The following is a 20,399-nucleotide window of genomic DNA, read 5'->3' as shown; positions in this document are numbered from 1 at the left end:
TTTGTATGAACCAAGCTTTAGACTAATTGTAGTGATTCCATCAGGGTGGATTATCTGCTTCTCATGGCCCAGGTTAACACAGAGGGTTTTTTGGTTTTGTTTTATATTTTAATTTCTGTTGGAGCTCCTGTTGAAGGCTGGAGATGGGTACATGATCACAAAAATACGCTCTTACATTGTATGCTGAGAACACTTTGTATGATGACTCAGCTTTAGCACTAAAATTTTTACAGGTGTTAACCAGAGAGACATTTCTCAGCCATTAACTTCTTGGGATAGTAGTAGAAGTGATTTTTTTTTCGTTTACTAGGCACAGGAATCTTCATCCAGGATCTTTCCAGGTTTACATATGAGCAAATGAAAAATGCAGGTGCTGGAATTATATGTTCTATGCATATTATATCTGATGCATGTTATATAACATATATTATGACTGTAGTCAGATCATTTTGATTTATTGCCAGCTCCTTCCATAGTATAAAAATAACAAATGAATAAGCAAATACTAATCTTCTGTAAAGTATCCCATTGCTAATTGTCAGTGTTTTCAAGTTAAACCATAGTTATGTGCACAATAAAGAGAGCAAGTCATTAAAAATGTCAGGGTTCTTACTGTAAAGTTGTCCAGGCTACATGCTCCGGAGCCTCAAAATGGGAGAGTCCGATGCCTCTGAGTGGATCTTTGCCCCTTCCCTTTGCTTCAAGGCATGGAGGAGTGACCGCAGGAACTTTCTGTGCTCTGACAACCCTTATGCACCAACTAGAAAAGGAAAATTCCATGGATGTTTACCAGGTCGCCAAGATGATCAATCTGATGAGGCCGGGCGTCTTTGCTGACATCGTAAGTAACAAAGCAGTGAAGCAAACTTCTCACTATTGGAGTGCTTTTTCCTTCCTAGAGGCTGCCCAAATCATTTTATCAAGTGTCCACAAAAAGATCACATTGACAGAGATGGCATTAGCGTGTAGTTTTCAAGCTGAATTACAAGTTATTCTGTCCACAGTTCATAGAAAAGGAACAATAAACATTTAAAGTTTATCTTCTAGAAAAGTGCTGGATACAAAATTTTAAATCTCATGTGTGTCATTTTGCAAGACTTACCGTAATATTGAAAAATGTCTTCAGTCGAAGTACCAACTACTGTGACTTATCCAATTAAATACTTCTTTTCCTGGGGTTCAAGTTCTGCCTACCTCAAAGAACCATCAGGAAACAGACCTCAGATACTTAAGCATCTGAAGTTTTTACGTTTTTCTCAAGTTGAATTTAATTTCTGAAGTTAACAAGGCTAATTCTTAGGTAATTTTAAAAAGAAAGAGAAACTTAGACGATCAAAAAAGAGACATAGCGCATCTGGAGAGATTAATCTCAACTCTGAAAATAATTCAGAAGTTTTAATTATTGTAGAAATATGGGCTGAAAAGACAATAGGGAACTTAGTGCAAATGCCCCAATGGGAGAAACTTATGTGGATGTAGAGTGTAGACTCACCTTCAGCTCCCCAGTCTGTGTACGTATAAGGGACTCATCAAAGGTCCATCTTCAAAGCTCCAGCCCAGACCAGCTGACCAGGGTGCAAGTTAACCCTTGCACACCTGCACTTCAGAGGAGCCCCTATTAAGAGTCTCATTCAGATCAGTTGGCTTATATCAAGCTTGTCTATGTGAAATTGCTTTTGAGACATTAAACTTTCACCCGTGTCATGGGTGCACTCGGTGATGCACCAGCTCACGTGTGGTTCTCATAATTTTCTGCTTTGATGCTGGCTAGACTCACACTCTCTGTGTCTGCCTTCCCCCATCCCCCACTACCCAGATTGGCATCTGTAAGAGGAAAACCACTTTATGCTCCTGTGTGTCTCTACTCTGAGACCATGGCCAGGCACTCACTCACCTTCGCTCAAAGCAGGGTATAGAAGCTGTCAGGGGAGGAGAATGAAGAATTCTTGGTAAACAGTGGCCTGCATTCTTTGTGGGTCCCTGAGCTGACAATGCCATCGTTTCTGAGACCTCTCCATAAATAGACAGGCCTAATAGATTTTATAACAACTGGAGAAAGGAGAATGACTAACTTATTTGTGAGTGGTTTCAGGTGCCTAGTGCCAAAAAGCTTAACACACACATCGATAAATCAGTCACAGAAGCCTGTCACGTCACCTGATTCCGTGAAGTAAACGAACAAGACTGGAGTATTTGCCATCGGCAAATGTCTGGAAGCAGGTTTTCTTAGGACAATGAATGTTGGCTAATTGCAAAGCTATTTTAGATGTAAGCCTAAGGAGACATTAATGCAGATCAGGGGCCTCTGCTGAGTGTAACAGAGGCCATCCACAAACAGTGCTGAAGGGCAACTAAAAATATTGTTTCTGTTTGCAAATGTATGTCTTCATAGAGCGTCCTGTTTCTAACCTCGCTCTCTGTCCTCTAGGAGCAGTACCAGTTTCTCTATAAAGCCATCCTCAGCCTTGTGAGTACAAGGCAGGAAGAGAACCCATCCACCTCTCTGGATAGTAATGGCACAGCACTGCATGACGGAAATATAGCTGAGAGCTTAGAGTCTTTAGTTTAATACAGAAAGGAGGGAGGAAAGTCCCTACCTGAGCACTGTTTTCCTCCATCTAAAATCAGACAGGAAAATCAGTTCCGTTTTTCTGTTATGTTTTCTTCCCATCACCTGCCAGTAACTTTCAAGACATAGGATTCTGCTGCCAAATTTATATCATTAACAATGTGTGCCTTTTTGCAGAACTTCTTATAATTCACTTACTGTGTTTAAACTAAAATGATTGAATTTTACAGTATTTCTAAGAATGGAACTATGGTGGGGTTTTTTTGTATTGATTTTAACAGAAAATTTCCATTTATAGGTATTAGGCATTCCCAATTACAGAAAACGTGTTTGTTTTTAGTGTCAAAATTTTAGCTATATTTGTAGCATTCATCAGGGTTGCTAGAAATATAACTTTTAATACAGTAGATTGTAAATAAAATGCTCTGTTCCCTATGATATTCAACATTTTACAACTGCAGTATTCACCTAAAGTAGAAATAATCTGATACTTACTGTAAATACTGCTCTAGTGTGTCTATGGACCAAATTTATATTTATAATTGTAGATTTTTATATTTTACTACTGAGTAAGTATTCCAGTTCTGTGTAACTGTTTAGTTTAATGATATAGTTCATTATCTGGTCTAGTCTATAAATCTTCTGATATTGTTTCATGTTATCTCAGCAATTAACTGTTTTAGCATGTAGTTTTAACTTTTATGGAACATAGAAGTACATTTGTTTTGAAAGATGTTTTTATGAAAATAACACCTTACCCAACATTGTTTAAATGGTTTTTATCCAAGGCATTGCAAAAATAAATATACATATTGCCATCAATTTGCATTTGCCTGTGGGGTGTTGTGCTGGGGCCTTTGTAACAGCAAATTGTGGACATGGGTCCGGCTGGGATAATGGAAATGAAAAAAGGTTGATGGGATGGGACAGTGTATAAAGCTGTGACTCCCAAACTGTGCATTGAGACATATAGCGATTTCACAAAATTTTACGTTTTTGAGGACAACCCAGTAACATATACTGACACTGCATAACTACTACTATTAAATTATTTGGACCTAATTAGTTAATAAACAGAACCATTGTATATTTCTTTTGATTAGTGGAGCAACGAAAAGGTTACTGAGAAGCTAAGGGCACCATTTACCAAGAAATGTTGGGACATTTTGGTGTTTAGAAATAAACTTGGTGTTAGAATCAGGCAGATTTGCAAGTCAGGGACAAGGTAAGCTGGTTTGGAAGCTAAGTAGATAAATCGACAAGGTCCAAGAGGACATAAATCCCAGAATGGAAAAAGGTAAGAAGTCCTGTGTGAAGGCAAGCTGTCAATATCCAAAAGCTGTGTGGAGATGAAGTGCAGGAAAACAGGGAATCGTGGGTAACAAGCCTATTGGAAGCAGTACCCTGCCTCAGCCAGGAGTGTTTTATAACACTCCTAATGAGGAGGGCACTAATTCCCAAGACTGCCCAGCTCAGGGACTAAAGCAGGAGACCAGGAAAAGTTGCATTTAAACCAGTGATTCTCAGAGTGTGGTCCCAGACCAGCAAAACCTGGGAAGTTGTTAGAAATGCAATTCCTGGATTCCTATCCCAGATCTACCATAACAGAAACCTGAAGGTTGGAGTTCAGCAGTCTAACTCATGTTCAAGTTTGAGAACCACTGCTCTTTATCAACAACAATTCAGGAGGCCTCCGGTTTCCTCAAACAATATCAGGATTTTCACTAAATCCTTAAAATAGAACAAAAATTAGTGAGTTTCTTTTTTTGAAGATTTCTTTTTAAAGCAATAGTGATGAAGAGATATGAAATAGGAAAATAAGAAACAGGAAACAAATAGTAGAATGTCACAAATCACAAAATGTTTTTAAGCACTGCTCTATGGGGTATAAAAAAAAGGGGGAGTAGCTGGATGGCTCAGTTGGTTAGAGCGCGAGCTCTGAACAACAGGGTTACAGGTTCAATTCCCACATGGGCCAGTGAGCTGCGCCCTCCACAACTAGATTGAAGACAACGACGTGGAGCTGATGGGCCCTGGAGAAACACACTGTTCCCCAATATTCCCCAATAAAATTTTTAAAAAAAGGAGAATGTGCTTCTTTTTTCATTCACCCTTTCAGGGAGAAAGGTCACAAGGTTAGTTTTGATTCTTTGATCGCTTTTCTAACCTAGTTCTAATCCTCTTTACAGTTTTGTTTCCCCATAAACAAAGTCTAATCATAAGCTGATCTGAAGCTGAAGTACATATCACCTTGATTATTTTGTCTATTTATCTGTTAGCATTTGTCCCAGGAGCAAACTTCCTTTGAGAGAAGAGAGATTTTTTTTTCTTTTGATGGTTGTTTATTAGTGATACACCTTGCAGAATCTCTTCCAAGAGAAAGTAATTGTGCAAGTAACATGTATAATTAATCATTCTATAGACAAATTCTAATAAATATACCCTGAAACCAATAGCAAAGACAATTCCTCATCTTTCCTCATCCCTTGACCCTTAGCTCTGAAATAATACTCAACTATGAAAGAAGTGAAAACAAACGAAGCCAGGTAAGTAAGAACCGATTTCTGTAAGTATCATTTGGCGGGCAGATTGTACGAACAAATTTATGTCTTAATACTCTCTCACTTTCCAGTAGAGTTGTACAGTTTACACTCCCCTTGGCAAGATATTACAGTCCTCTTGTTGCACTCATGGATTCAGGCCTCTGCTCCGATATCTCCGCCTCAGAGCAGAGTCCCAGATCAGCCTGTCTGAAGTAGCATCCCCTCCTCCCGAGGAAGATAGTCAACTATTTAGCCCTGATCATGACGAGAGACATGGGCTGGCTCACTGTCCTGCGTGTACCAGCGAATTGTCAGCCTCCTCTCTGCATCCCCTTTGCCCCAGAACCTCCTCATCTCCTTGTCCTGCTTTAATTTTCTCAGTAGCAGACTTTGTTTCCTGGTGTGTTTTATATTGGTTTGTTGTCTGTCTCCCCTATTAGTATGTAAGCTCGATGAGGAGATGAATGTTGACTTCTTTTAACATCTGTATTCCTACAACTAGAACAGTACCTGGCACTTTAAAGGCTGTCAGTACGTTTTAGGTGTATTGAATGAATGAACAATGAATGAATGAATGAATGAGTTGATTTTTACCCAGAGCAAAAATACTCTCTTTAATAGTCCTGGGAAGGGGCGGCCGGATGGCTCAGTTGGTTAGAGTGCGAGCTCTGAACAACAGGGTTACAGGTTCAATTCCCACATGGGCCAGTGAGCTGCGCCCTCCACAGCTAGATTGAAGAACAATAACTTGGAGTTGATGGGCCCTGGAGAAACACACTGTCCCGCAATATTCCCTAATAAAATATTTTTTTTAATTTAAAAAGAAATAGTCCTGGGAAACCTGATACTCTATAGGTATAATGTTGCTCAACATGTAATATCAATTTTGACAAAATATGTCAATTCTTAGTTTTGTCTGTGGCACCTTTGTAAATTAGCACAATTGAAGAAAAGTGTTCTGTACAGACTTTACTTTATCTCTAATTTTATATCATGTAGAGCAGTTTTGCAACCTCATGAAAGTATTAAGGATGAGCATAATCCATCTATATAGTAAAATGCACCAGAACCATAAACGCCAACAGTGTTCCAGTATTGTCCTCCCTGAGAATTTATGGCAGCTGCTTCTTCATATAAAATTAATACATATATTTTCTAGTTAATATTATGCCATAAGAATCTCAATTTTCATATTTCTGATCTGAAACACTCAACTTGTTAGCAAACTTGGAAAATAAGATTTCTTTAAAAGCAGATATGTTTTAAAATATTTTCTTAAAATTGAATTCCACTCACAAATAGCACATAGAATCAGAAATACTAAGCATTTATTCAATTAAAATTAACTTTTTAGGGAAAGTGAGAAGCTCTACACGTGTCAAAATAAATAAAACACACTTTTGTTACTCTAAAATTATAAATGATTGAATATTATCCATTCACTTGCTAATTGCAAAATACTGTGGTACATTAGAGGTCTTCTCATTAGTACAATATTATAATGTTAGAGTACTTGGTGTTAAGGCATATAAATGAAACACCCTACACCAGTTTTAAGAATCTAGACATCCCTGGCATTAAATTATAGTTAACAAGTTTTTTGAAGGTAATCATTTTAAGAAAGGGAAACAAGATTTGGAAGTGGGAGTAAAAAAAAAAGTGCGGGTGTGAGATTGAAATTTCTTGTTATGTGCCCGAGAATACCTTCTAATCAGTCTGTCAGTTGTGACACATTCTAAGCAGACCACCAGAGAAAGACCTTTGAAAAACTTCCAAGTATGCTAATTTGTAATACTTTCTTCTGCAACTTTAGGTGTGCCATTCACCACATTTCTCAGATTTCTGTTATCCTTCCTCGTTCCTCAGAGAGTTGCCTCAGTTCTGAATTACGCACATAGATAAACTGATGCAAGTAATTTTTCTGATTTTTAATTTTTTTTTTAATTTTTAAATTTTAAAATTTTTCTGATTTTTAAACTGATGCAAGTAATTCTTTCATTGCTGCTAACTTGTTTAATGAAGCTGTGTATTGAAAACTATAGCATTAAGTTTCCTAATGAAAAATATTAAACAAGTCTCTCATAGCAGCTTTCATTCAAGTCTTTCAATGGACTCAGGATATTAAAACCACTTTTTAGAGAGTGAAATAAAACAAATTCTATATTTTGTCTATACACTATGTCCAGTTTTAAGCTCATGGGGATACATAAAAAGGTTCAAAGAACCACTTAGGGAAAAACTGAAATGATTAGAAAATAATTAAGGCCAATTAGGAAATATTGATAACTGGGGTCATTACTGTGTATTCACAGAATCCACCTACATGCCACTCTCTAGGGTGACTTCCTGTGGCAGATTGTATTTTTCAAAAATAGCCCAACAATGTTTTTCATCCTACAGGTGACTCTGAAAGTCATCCCATTGAGAAGTGGGGTCTGTGGTCCCTCCCCTTGAATCTAAATGGACTTTTAACTACAGTGAAAATGATGCTATGTGACTTCTGAGGCTAAGTAGTGAAAGGCAATAATGTTCAGCTTCTGCCTGGTTGTCTTGGGATGTTCGTTTTTAAAACATGCCCACCATGCTGTGACAAAATACACACGTGGGAAGACTCAAGTGGAGAGAAACCAAAGTCCTAATCCACTGCCCCAGCCGAGCTTCTAGCTGACAGCTAGAACCATCTTGCCACATTTGTGAGCAAGCTGTCTTGATATGGATCCCGGAGCTCCCAACCCACACAGTGCGTGGAGCAGAGATAAACTGTTCCCCCTGAGCCATGCGCTAATTACAGATTCATGAGCATAATACATGACTGTTTTTTTTAAGCCACTACATTTTGTGGTAGCTTGTTACACAGTAATAATAACTAGAACACTTCTTATGCTTTAAAGCCTAAAAAACATGGACTGTATTTTCCCGACTCCTTTACAGCTAGAGTTTTAGATGTGAATTATGTTCTACCAAATACAGGGAGCCCTAAAATCTAGAAATATAAATGATATTATTTTACCATGCATTGTAATATTGTAATAAACCATATAGTGCGTTTGCCTGAAAATAAGATCTAGCTCTAATGTGTCTTTTGGAGCAAAAATTAATATAAGACTCAGTCTTATATTAATATTATATTATTATACCTGGTATTATATTATATTATATTATATTATATTATATTATATTATATTATATTATATTATTATATTTGTAGAGACTCAGTCTTATATTAAAATAAGACCGGATCTTATATTAATTTTTGCTCCAAAAGACTTACTAGGGCTGATGGTCCGGCTAGATCTGATCTTCGGGGAAACATGGTATTATGTATTTGCTTATGCTTCCTGAAGTGCTGGCCACTCCGTAGATCCCCTCACACAGGATTTAGAAGACAAAGGCCATCTATATTTGTGGAATGTGAGAGTGAGAGAAAGGAAAGCATCAAGGATTACATGCTAAGCTGCAAGATAGAGTCTGCCATTTCCTGAGACAGGCAATCAGAAGGAAGACCTGGTTTGGGAGGTAAATTCCTTGAGTGGCCCCATGAGAAACACTAGTTCATACTGTAAACTCTACAATCTACGTTGAGTTTAAGTCTGAGAGATATCCAAACAGAGATACGCAGAGGTAGTTGCACACGTACTCTAAGCTCAGATGAGAAAGTTTGGGATTCATCAGATATATAGATGATATTGAAAGGCATAGGGTAGGATGCACGCACCCAGAGAGAACATATATAAAGAAAATCGAGGCCAGCAAAGAACCCTGAAGAACATTATCATTCAGCATAGGAGCAGATAAATAAGAGGCTGAAAAGGATCATCATCTTCATTAGGCATGTGACACATTGAACCATTTTTACAATTACAGCTAATGTTAAATCTCAAATTTCATAGACGAGAACTGAAATACAACCACATTGTACCAGCCAAAATATGTGTTTTTTTTAAAACATTATTAGAGTATTTGAATCTATGCTGCTGCGAGTTGCTCTTCCCTCATCTTTTCTCTTGGTCTTCTCGTGTTTTACAGCAGCAATTGCAGTATCTTTTCTCTTCGAAACTCCCATTCGATTTCCATTTCCATTTAAGTGTTTGTTTGTTTTTTTCCAACTTAAGAAGAAATCTCCTTTTATCAATTGTTTGCTAGTAAGGCAAGTATGTCTTTGTTTCATTGGCATTACCAGCCTTCTGATCAAGTTTTGGTGGCTTGTTTCACCCTGTGTCAGCTTTACTGAGAACCTGGCTCTAAGAAATGAACCCGGGTTATGGAAACCAAGGGCTGGGCTGCTGCTTTAAGCCCAGAATCGTCTTCAAATAAAGACAAGAACAATATCAATGCAGTTTCATCAGGTCCTCGGACTGGGAGTGAGCTTTACAAATAAAATCCAGGGTTTATGAATTTCTTATCCAGGGATGCGATCCACATTGCCAATCAACACCGCACTGGAAGACACTAGAAACCTTCTATTTCACCACACCCACAACTCAAACTAGAGGGTCAGAACCTGTTAATCGTACAAGTTCAGACTCGAACCCTGTGTTTTGTGATTCTTGCTAATACAAGGAATGAGTGTTAGGACTAAAAGAAGATTGGAAATATTAAGTTATGAGATTAGCTGTCAGTGACTAACAAGGATTGTTCCAGAACAGGCTGCTTTTCTCATTGGATCCTTTCCAGGGGAATTCAGGTTGGGTAAATGTGGTTCCATTGCAAACAGTCAACAAACGTCAACCATTGTGAAGAAAATTAATTTGTACAACATTTAAGGACAAGATTAGCTACTTTGTATGACTGCAAATTGTGCACTGCATCTACAGGGGAGATGGTCCCATCACAGATATTGAATATTTATTATGACATGTATTTAATATGATTAATATTTATTATGCCGATTTTCCATCAGACAGTAGTAAAGTGTGTTCTAATAAATTACATATTTGATGACAATTTTTTGACAGATAAGTGTCTTAAAGAAGGAGTGCTTTTCTCTAATTCTCAAAAAGGTATAATGTCGTCTAGTGGTGGCCCTAATAACCCACAGTGAGAGATGTTTTATAAATCAGAGTGCTTCCCAAATTTTATCAAGTATTTTTAGTCTTCAAAAGATGATCACATTTCAATATTAAGTCTTGTCACCTTCGGCTAGGCATTTAACATTTTCTCTTCTGTAAAATCAAAGGTCTGGCCAAATGATTATTTTGATCCTTTCCACTCTACAATCACTTTAAGATTCTGGTTGGAGTCGATACAGCTATACTTTAAGCAGTATGGGTGTTTGAGAAGTCTTCAAAAAGATTGAATAAAATCTCATTAACTTTTACCTAAACTTCAGGCAAAGATGTTAAGAATGCTAGGTGTCAGGCTTTTCTCTTACATTATCTCATTAACCTTTATAACTACCTTGTGAGTTACCGCTATCTTCATTTTATGAAGGGAACAGCTAGTCTGTTGTAGAACCAATCACGCTGCTTCTCAAAGGTGAAGGTCTACTATCTCAAGGGTCTAGAACAAGGAAAACTGGACAATAGAAAATCAATATTATCTGAAAGAGGCCAAAAGAGGTAGGAAGATCTGGAAGATGTGAGCATTGACACTACCAAAATGGTTAAACCAAGAGGTCACAAACTATGGCTCAAAGGCCACGACTGCCCACCACCTGTTTTTGTAAATAAAGTTTTAATGGCACACAGTCATGCCCGCTCATTTATGTACGGTCTGTGGCTGCTTTCACACTATAAAGGCAGAAATGAGCAGTTGTGATGCCCTTTGGCCTGCAAAGCCTAAAATATTTAGTATCCCATTCTTCATAGAAACTTTCCTTCCCATCTATACAAGTGTGCTTAGGCTTATAGCTGTAACCTATCCATTCTTCCCTGGATCATACCACTAGCATCCTTATTAATGAAATTTCTGCGGGAAAACCTGTAACTGAGAGCCGATGCAGTGTTTGATTACACTTATCTTTACTCACGTTTACTGACATTTCCTTTTCTAGCACTGACGTTAGGCCAGTTCCTCAATCATATCCCCTTTATTGCTGTTACCATAAAGCCCAAACCAATTACACTGAGATCTCAACAGGTTTCCTTCTCCTACCCAAGCTGCTAGTTTTCTAGTTTCCATTCCATCGGGGCCACTTTTCATCGGGATGGAATCAAGTTGTATTTCCAAATTGTGTTAAACTCAATGTAGTGGGAAGAAAAAGAAAACCACCATAACAGAAATATCTTTACTTATGAATAGATTATTAATCTCCATATACTTTTTGTGACAGGTAGAACCAGGCCTTAAACAACTTGGATCCTTTTCAAATGTTTTCTCAACTGCCATATACCTCACATATAATACCTGCTTATTTCAAGGGCAGAATCACTGTCATATGCTAGGATATGAGCACAGATTGTGAAAGTCAAACAGGTGTTTATATAGAACATTTTTTACTTTATATAAATATATTTATATTTGTATTTATACACACACACACACACACACACACAATTTTCCCCAAAGAGCAAAAAAACTTTTCTTTGTAATTTAATCTTTTTAATAACAACTTAAGATATAATTCACATCCCATACAATCCCATACAATTCACACATTCAAAGTATACGATTCAGTGGTATTTTAGTATATTCACAGAGTTATGCACCCATAATCACAATCAACTGTATATTTTCATCACCCCAGAAGGAAAGCCCACATTCATTAGTTGTCACTCTCTCTCACCTCTAAACCCACCAGTCCTAAGAGACCACTAATCTAGTTTCTCTCCATATATAGACGTGACTATTCTGGACATTTCATATAAATGAAATCATATATGTGGCCTTTTGTTAACATAATGGCTTCTTTCACTTAGCATAATGTTTTCGAGGTTCATCCATGTTGTAGCATGTTATCAGTACTTCATTTCTTTTTTATTGTCAAATAAAAAGACAAAGACCCCAATTCTATCATATGGCTATGCATTTATTAGTTTATGCATTTATTACTTGATGGACATTTGGCTTGTTCTCATTTTTTGTTATGAATATTGCTGCTATGAAAATTTGTTTACAAGTGTTTGTGTGGACATGCATTTTCATTTCTCTTGGGTATAGACCTACGAGTGGAATTGCTGGGTCATATTGTAACTCTATATTTAACCTTTTGCGGAACTGCCAAACTGTTTTCCCAAGCAGCTGTACCATTTTACATTTCCACCAGCAGTTTACGAGGGTTCCACTTTTTCTACATCCTCACCACTTGTTATTATCATCTTTTTCATTATAACTATCCTGGTGAGTATGACGTGGTATTTCACTGTAAGTGTGATTTGCATTTCCTGATAGCTAATGAGGTTAAGCATTTTTTCATGTGTTTACTGGCCTTTTTATATCTTCTTTGGAAAACTGTCATTTCAGATCCTTTGTCCATTTCTTTAAATTGGGATCTTTGTCTTTTTATTGCGTTATAGTAGTTATTCATATATTCTAAATACAAGTTCCTCCCTCACCTGATACATGATTTGCAAAAATCTTATCTCATTTTGTGGATTGTCTTTTTGCTTTCATGATGGCATTTTTGGAAGCACAAAATTTTTTTAATTCTAATGATGCCTAATTTATGTATTTTTTCCCTTTTGTTGCTGTACTTTTGGTGTCATTTATTCAAGAAACCATTGTCTAATCCAAGGTCATGAAGACTTACACCTATGATTTTTTTCTAAAAGTTTTATAATGTTTGCTCTTTGGTTCACTTTGAGTTAATTTTTATATGTGCTGTGAGGTAAGAGTCCATCTTCAATTCTTCACATGTGGATATACAGTTGTTCCAGCACCATTTGGTGAAAAGACTATTTTCCTGTATTAAATTGTCTTAGCACCCTTTTCAAAAATCAATTGACCATAAATATGAGGGTTATTTCTGGACTCTCAATCTATTCCTATGAGTTTGGAAGTGTTCCTTCCTCTCTAATTTCTTGGAATAATTTGAGAAAGATACGTGTTAACTCTTCTTAAATGTTTGGTAGAATTTACCTATGAAACCGTCTAGTCCTGACCTTTTATTTTGGGAGTGTTTTTAAATTACTGATTCAATTTCATTACATGTAATTGGTCTAGTCAGATTTTCTATTTCTTCATGATTTCAGTCTTGGAAGGTTGGGTATTTCAAGGAATTTATCCATTTCTTCTAGATTTTCCAATTTGCTGACATATAATTGTTTGTAGTAGTTTCTTATGATCCTTTGCATTTCTGTGGTGTTGAGAAAATTTTTTTATATCTAAAAAGATGAACGTGCATCTGCTGAATATAGGAAAATACATTCTCGTAGGAAAAAAAGTTGCACAATAAATTAACAAATAGCACAATCATTATCACTTTTACATACACATGAAAAAATACATAATAGGATTATTAAAGTTCTCTGGCAATTACTGGCACTTCCTGTTTCAAATGTTTTCGTATTAAAATAGAGATTTATATTTCAAAACACCATTGTAACAACAATCAAAACATATCATGTTTTATATTTTAAAATGGCACAGTAGCAAACGTGTGTTGCACAAATATTCAGAGCCGTGTTTCCAGGGAAGATGAAAGCAAAGTATAATTCTCAATTAAGAGCTGATTGTGCTCTGTGTAGTATAGATAATGCCTTCTGCTTTAATGCGCTCCAATATCGGTCTATAGATCTCCTTTGTAAAGGGCCCTATCAGGCCTTTCGCTTGAATTTCACCTGAAAGAAAATTAATTTGTAGTTACCATTTTAAAGGTGGTATTAGATATTAATTTCTACAGCAAGTATGTCCACATAGCAGTACACTCAAAGTCAATGAATTTTTGGAGGCCTAGGCATTTTTTAAATAGCTGCTTAAATGTCCCCTGCTACATTATTAATCAACACTCTGCAAGGAAATGGGGTTAATTTTAAATTGAAAACGCAGCTGGACTTAGGGACAGTGTCAGAATCTATACACTTAACTACACTAATTCCAGCTAAGACAATCAGAGAATACAGTAAGTAAAGTAAACCTAACAGGTCTGCTTTATTTGCCGATGTGATTTTGTTTAAAAGTATAACACACAAAAATGAATTAAAACCAATCTTGTTATTTGGGCATGGGTATCTGCTAGGATTACTGAAACAGTAAATCTGGGAACTTTCCTTAAAGGCCATTATGACCTCACACGTCATCACTTCTTCACTCTGGTTCCTCAAAAACTAAGTCTGTGGTTTAATCTGCTATTAGCTGATAGGCACTTATAGATACATGTTTTCTTATTATGCGACATTGACATGCTTTGATGTTTTCCACTCCCCTTACGCTTTCAGAATGACCAAATGGGGTATTATGTTCAGAGGTCATGCTTATTTGAACATATATGTGATCTTAAGGGATGAGTGAAGAGTTGAAATTTGAATTCATTTTTTCTAAAATATTTACTGTGTACTGATCGTCTACTGAGATATGAAGATAAATAAAACATCATCTCTATTATTGAAGATTTGTGCTCTATTTCAGTGTTACCACCACCGAAACATGAAAACCAAGGAAAGAGAGGAAGGGAGTTAACATTCCCTGGGGGCCCCTCTATGTGGTAGGAGCTTTATGTATAATTTTGCTGTAGTGTCACAACAACCCTATGAATTAGAGATGGCAATCCCACTTTATAGATGAAGAAACTCTGGTTCGGAGATGTTGTATAACTTGTACCCCACCCCTCAGCCATATTGCGACTGAACTGGGAAAGAAATCAAGTCTAACTCTAAAATCCATGTTTGTTACTCACCACAGAGTAACCTCCCAGTCAGCTAGCACTTGGATTTTCTAAGATGGCTCACTTTTAGTAAATGCCAGTAACTCGAAAGCAGTTACTGGATGTCCAGGCACTGAATGACTTGGAGATGATATGGAGACAGGCTCAGACCTCCAATGACAGAACTTACCATCCAGCAACATCTTGGCCGCCATAGCAGTGGGTAACCCCACAGTTTTAGCCATGGCTGAGAAGCCTCTGACATCTCCGTAAACCACAAGATCAATCGTTTTATTTTCTAAATGTCCAGAAGGATGTCTGATTCCAAAGCTGTCTCTCATCACAATCATATCTTTCTCTCCAGGACCTTAAAATAAACAGACATTTAAAATGCCACGATCATGACAACTCCAATATTGTATTTGCTCTCCTGCTGCTGCCGTTCTGCTCTCACAAGTTCCCCCTCCCGCTATATATCGTCCTCAGATAATTATATAGAATGCTTTTTAACCAAAAGATCAAGTGAAAAACTCAAGGAAATGATAACTCTAATCACATTCTTCTATTCAGGTTGTTGTAACTAGAGCCTGGCTATGGATTCGAGGGCACTGCTGTAGAGGCCATCAGAAACGCTCCTTCAGCATTTCCTAAAGGGTGAAAAATTAAAGGGAAAACAAATCATGTTTTTTCCTTTACCATATTACCCAAGGTAATTCTTACTAGTTCTCTTATTCTTCCCTCTAGAAAAACAGCCCAAGTGTTCTTTCCCTCATCTCGTGCTCCCCGACTCCTACTGCTTGGCTCCAGTTCTCCAAGCTAATTTTCTAGTTGTACTGATTACATCTTCTGGTTCTTGTGGGATGTTCAGCTGATAGCCCATGGCCTACCATAGGACAGTTTCATGGCCAAATGCTTGGAGAGCGCATCCACAACAGACTCGGCCCGTGGGACTTGTTCATTCCCAAGTAACCCCAACCTGCGAAGCACAAGAGATGGCTGCATTAGGTCAAGTCCTATATACATATTCCCACTTGGGAAGCAGAAGGAAGCACTCCTTAGATTTAATCTTAAAAGGCAATAAGCACAAAATGACAATTCAAAGTATAGGACTTTGCTAAATTGTAAAATAATAATAACAATGTTAATGTCTTAACTCTTACAATCATCCCCGGACTCCCCCAGGCCCTGCTCCCTGGAGCAGAACTTACACAGTGGAAGTCCACTCTGTAGCAAAGCTTTTGATGAGATTAATTTACAGGTTAGTTCTCCCACATTAAAGATACCAGTGAAATGTACCACAGTCATATGAATGAGTGTTTTAAAGCAGTTCGAGGAAGACTGGGAGAATCTCCTACAGAAGAGAAATAATATCCTACCTTCTCAGGAACTGAGAGGAAAGTGTCTCCAAACAAGTATTTCCCAAGTTATAATTGCCATTGAATTTCTCTCTTTATCTAGGTTTTACCCCCACGTGAACATAATATGTGCTAATCTCTCTACGGCAGGCCAGCGTTAGAGCAGCAAATTAATCAAAGACAATGTAAAATGTTTGGTTCTATTTTGACCTTTCTTTGATGAGAAAGGGCTAGGTAGTCATTGATCCAATATTTTGCTCTAAGTTGATCGCTGGGTACCTACTGTTCAACAGCCGCCATCTGTGTATTATCTCCTCCTAGTTTCTTAGAGACAGCTTCCTTCAGCACATCACGCTTGGAGGAGCGTGAAATCCCAACGAGATCACAGAGGAGCTCTTTCTGGTTCGAAATATAAAAATAAAAATTCTAAGTTTCTAATAAAGTAAAAAAGTAAGTTGAGGAAGTATTTTATTATGACACTGGACCTCAAATGCATCCCAAATTTTAAATTAAAAATAGTACATTGTAACACATGCATGAGCATACACATGTCTGCACACCCACACACCAATAAATGCATGGTATTCCAGAATGATATTTCAGCAATAAAAATGGATCATTAACGTTAAATCAATCCAATACGGACAGTATCATATTTACCATCACATTTCCTGCCTTTGCATAACCTCTCCATCACTTTCTCACCCATTCTGCCTAATCTTCCACCAGTCCATTTTGAGCAAGATAAAGTGGAAGGAGCTTATTGCTGTGGTTGCTAGTAGCAACCAGAATTCTTTTGTAGATTCAAGAGATGAGAAAGGCCTTGCAGATAATAAAATCTCAAAGGAAGAACACTTAAGCAGTGGTCATAACTTTTTCTTTCTAAATAAGACTTTTTACAAACTCCTAAGGGAAAAGGTATGCTCTAGATTAAGGGTCAACAAACTGTTTCACAGGCCAGATTTGGCTCACTACCTGGCTTTGTAAATAAAACGTTTGCTTGTGTATTGTCTAAAGCAGAACTGAGTAGTCTGACAGAGACTGCATGGCCCAAAAATCCTAATATATTTTCAATCTGGTATTTGACCAAAAAAAAAAGAAACAAAAAAGTTTTCTAACCCCTTATTCCAGACTGTAGCTACCAAGATACTGGGACCAGCCCCCAAACTCCTGTACCAACCTGCCCAATGCAGCTGCCTCAACCCCAGAGTCACCCTATGGATGCCTATTCACTCCTGTCCAACACGTACATTTATGAAAGATAAAACATAGTGGGAAGGCTCTCAGATACAGAAAAAAAATGAATTTACAAGCAACTGGCTAGCAAGATTACCAGAGTTTCTTTGGGAGACTTACTAGGATTAGTAATATTGATCTTTTTCTAATTATGATAAATTTCTGGCATTTCTATTGGAATATAGGCACATTAAGTTGGAAGACCATCTAGTAACAAGTTAATTCCTGAAAGTTAGTGGAAGATCTACACTAAGTTCCAAGCTTCCGAAGTCCCTTCCAACTCTAAGACTCTAGGATTTTACTATAATACAGATATGGGCATAAACTCAGTAATATAGAAAACTCAAATTACTCATGGTTACAAATGGCCATGAAAGAACTAATAGGTTACATGGGTTGGAAATCCAGTTCTGTAATACCACCAGCAGCTCTCCTGCATTATCAGTTTCAGGAGGCCCAAACTTCACTCCTGTCACTGAGTCACCACTTAGACAAGTGGCAGAGCCCAGAGCCCAGTGCAGAAAGCAAGTCCATCTCCTCCCAGGGCTGAGGGAGTGATCAAGTGGCAGAAGGTGCAGCAGGAAATAGACCAGGTGAGTCAGCCTCTGTGCTCTCTCCATCCTCTCATAATAGTGAAGGGAGAGGGGACTTGGGGCATGTAAGCCACCAAGTGGGTTCTTTTGCTGGTCTAAACCCAAGTTCAAACCTATTGCAGAAGACATCTCTGAACACCAGCATACACTATAATTCTGGAGTCACTCACCCAGGTGAGAGGCTTGGCCTCGGATTGAAGGGCAGGAAATGCATCTCTGTTTATAAGACCCAATTTCACAAACCCATTCAAGGCTTTGGCATATCCCTGTAACAAGAATTATTATCAGTATATGAAAATTTTCTGTTCAAAGAAAGACATTTCAAAGACTTTTTTGAAATGAGGGATGTTCGTTCAATTCGTTTAGAAAACAGGCTGAAGAGTCATCTGTATTACCAGTATGCATGCTACCTCCCTCAGGTTCAAATCAAAATCAATAGTGTCACAACAATTCTACTGGTTTACATAAGAGACCTTGCAAAACATGGGTCTTCTGTTTCTAGGTTCATGTGAGAGGTATTTTCTGGCAGCACAGGGCAAATGTCCTCTTATTTATATGCTTCCAGTTCAGAACAGTCTTTAATAGAACAGCTGTTGTCTCTCACAATGGAAGAAGGAGCTTGTAAGAATAGCCCCCAGAGCAAAAAATTCATCCTACTAAGAGCCACCTTATATGTGTGAGGCTTAATACATACAAGGAACAGGGCAAAAAAGCTAGAGCAGAGAGAATTTCTGAAAATGTCATCACTCTGATAAAAATTCCTCACGTGTCCTTCATTGTCTACAGGATAAGTCTGAAGTCCTTGGCATATTATCTAAAACCCATCCCAATATGCACCTCCGGCCTGACTCACTACCGTATTCTCCACTACTCACCATTCCCCAACATGCTGTGTTTCTTCCAGAGACCTGGGCCTCTGTGCACACTGCCCCTGGGACTAGAATGTGGGAGCCAGCCTTCCTCACCTAGCAGATGTTTACTCCTCCCTTAAGACCAGGCTCAGCGTGCCTCCCGAGCCCCCTAGGTGAATGGGCACTCCCTTCTCTGTATTCCTATAGCATTTCGTCCATATCTCTATTACGGCACTTGACATAAACTGTAATCAAATGTCTATATAGCTGCTAAACTGTAGGTATAGAAAATGCATGTGTAGGTGCATGTGTGTGCGTGCATACGTGAGTGTGTGTGTGTGTGTGTGTGTGTCCTTCATCTGCCTGCCCTCACCCCATTATCCAGCAGTCCAGTATGCTGAGAGAGAACAAAAATGACTGGATGCATAGATTCTCAATTACGATAAAGTGAAGGAAGACCATAACGGTATGTTCTCCTGTGAGCAAATCGGGGGTTGGAATGGGAAGGACAAGAAATAAGCAGCTTTGTATGCACTGCAATCAGAGGTGGGGGGGAGAGAGAGAGCGAGAGCGAGAGCGAGAGCGAGAGCGAGAGAGAGAGAGAGAGAGAGAGAGAGAGAGGAGGAGGAGAAGGGTGGGAGATGACTTTAGAAGCAATAAAGGCATTAAAATATAAAATAGTTTCTGTAGTCACTGGATATTTCACTATTTAATATGTAGCCAACTAGTAATTTTCACATTTCTGAAAGGTTGTATTATTCAAACTGTTCAAAGGTTACTAATTAAAGAACTCACATTTAGTTTTTCTAACCCAATGTAAACATACTTCAAAGAAGAGGAACAAAAAAGCTATACCCCCAAGTGTCAGAGATCCCTTTATCCAACATCTGAAACACTAAGCCACTTCTGAGCTATTTCTTAATTGCAGAAATATAGATATAGATATAGATATAGATATAGATATATAGATATAGATACAGATATATATAAAACTTTTATTTATTTAAGTGTGCTTTTCCAGGACCTATCAGCTGCAAGTTAAGTAGTAGTTTCAATCTAGTTGTGGAGGGCACAGCTCACAGTGGCCCATGTGGGGATGGAACCGACAACCTTGTTGTTAAGAGCACTGCACTCTAACCAACTGAGCTAACCGGCCGCACCCAATTGCAGAAATATATTTTTATGGTGACCTCTAGAAATGAACTTATTGTATATATTCACTCATCAGTTAGCATTTAGCATAGCTGCTATGTGTCAGACTTGTGCTAGGAGCTGAGGCCACAGAGCTGAAAAATGCAGTCCCCACCCATGAAGAAACTACAGTCCAGTAGGGAGGTCAGACAAGTCCAACAGAAAACGGCCGGCACACAGTGGGCAAGCCCCCATGGCCACGGATGCCCGCACTGCAGCAGAATATGACAGGTGCTCCGACAGAGGTAAGCACAGGGCACAAAGGAGCAGACACGCACGTAGTGTGGGGCAGGGGCGTGAGGGAGTAGGAGCTAAGAGAGAT

At 38.1% G+C, this 20,399-nt stretch overlaps 2 protein-coding genes across 9 annotated transcripts in view; one reads left to right on the top strand and one right to left on the bottom strand.

The window, feature by feature from the left end:
• Window positions 1-3,391, top strand: part of PTPRZ1 (protein tyrosine phosphatase receptor type Z1) — a 165,250-nt gene extending 161,859 nt beyond the window's left edge. For 3 of the 4 annotated variants that reach the window (XM_019750067.2, XM_019750065.2, XM_019750064.2), the window contains 2 exons: window positions 706-841; window positions 2,429-2,715. In XM_019750067.2, coding sequence (XP_019605626.2) covers window positions 706-841; window positions 2,429-2,569 — 277 coding nt within the window. In that variant the 3' untranslated portion in view covers window positions 2,570-2,715. Of the gene's footprint in view, window positions 1-705; window positions 842-2,428 lie in introns of all 4 variants that reach the window. The other variant, XM_019750066.2, reaches the window with a different exon arrangement.
• An 8,239-nt stretch (window positions 3,392-11,630) lies between these two features.
• AASS (aminoadipate-semialdehyde synthase) overlaps window positions 11,631-20,399 on the bottom strand; it is a 55,185-nt gene continuing 46,416 nt past the window's right edge. For all 5 annotated transcript variants that reach the window (XM_074315660.1, XM_019750056.2, XM_074315661.1 and 2 more), the window contains 5 exons: window positions 18,206-18,301; window positions 16,490-16,605; window positions 15,739-15,827; window positions 15,042-15,218; window positions 11,631-13,829 (listed from right to left, as the gene is read on the bottom strand). In XM_074315660.1, coding sequence (XP_074171761.1) covers window positions 13,711-13,829; window positions 15,042-15,218; window positions 15,739-15,827; window positions 16,490-16,605; window positions 18,206-18,301 — 597 coding nt within the window. In that variant the 3' untranslated portion in view covers window positions 11,631-13,710. The remainder of the gene's footprint in view (window positions 13,830-15,041; window positions 15,219-15,738; window positions 15,828-16,489; window positions 16,606-18,205; window positions 18,302-20,399) is intronic.

The sequence above is a fragment of the Rhinolophus sinicus genome, linkage group LG11, assembly GCF_036562045.2.
Source record: "Rhinolophus sinicus isolate RSC01 linkage group LG11, ASM3656204v1, whole genome shotgun sequence".
Taxonomy (NCBI): Eukaryota; Metazoa; Chordata; class Mammalia; order Chiroptera; family Rhinolophidae; genus Rhinolophus; species Rhinolophus sinicus.
Note: the sequence above shows the minus strand (reverse complement) of the source record. Positions and strands in the feature narration are given on the sequence as shown.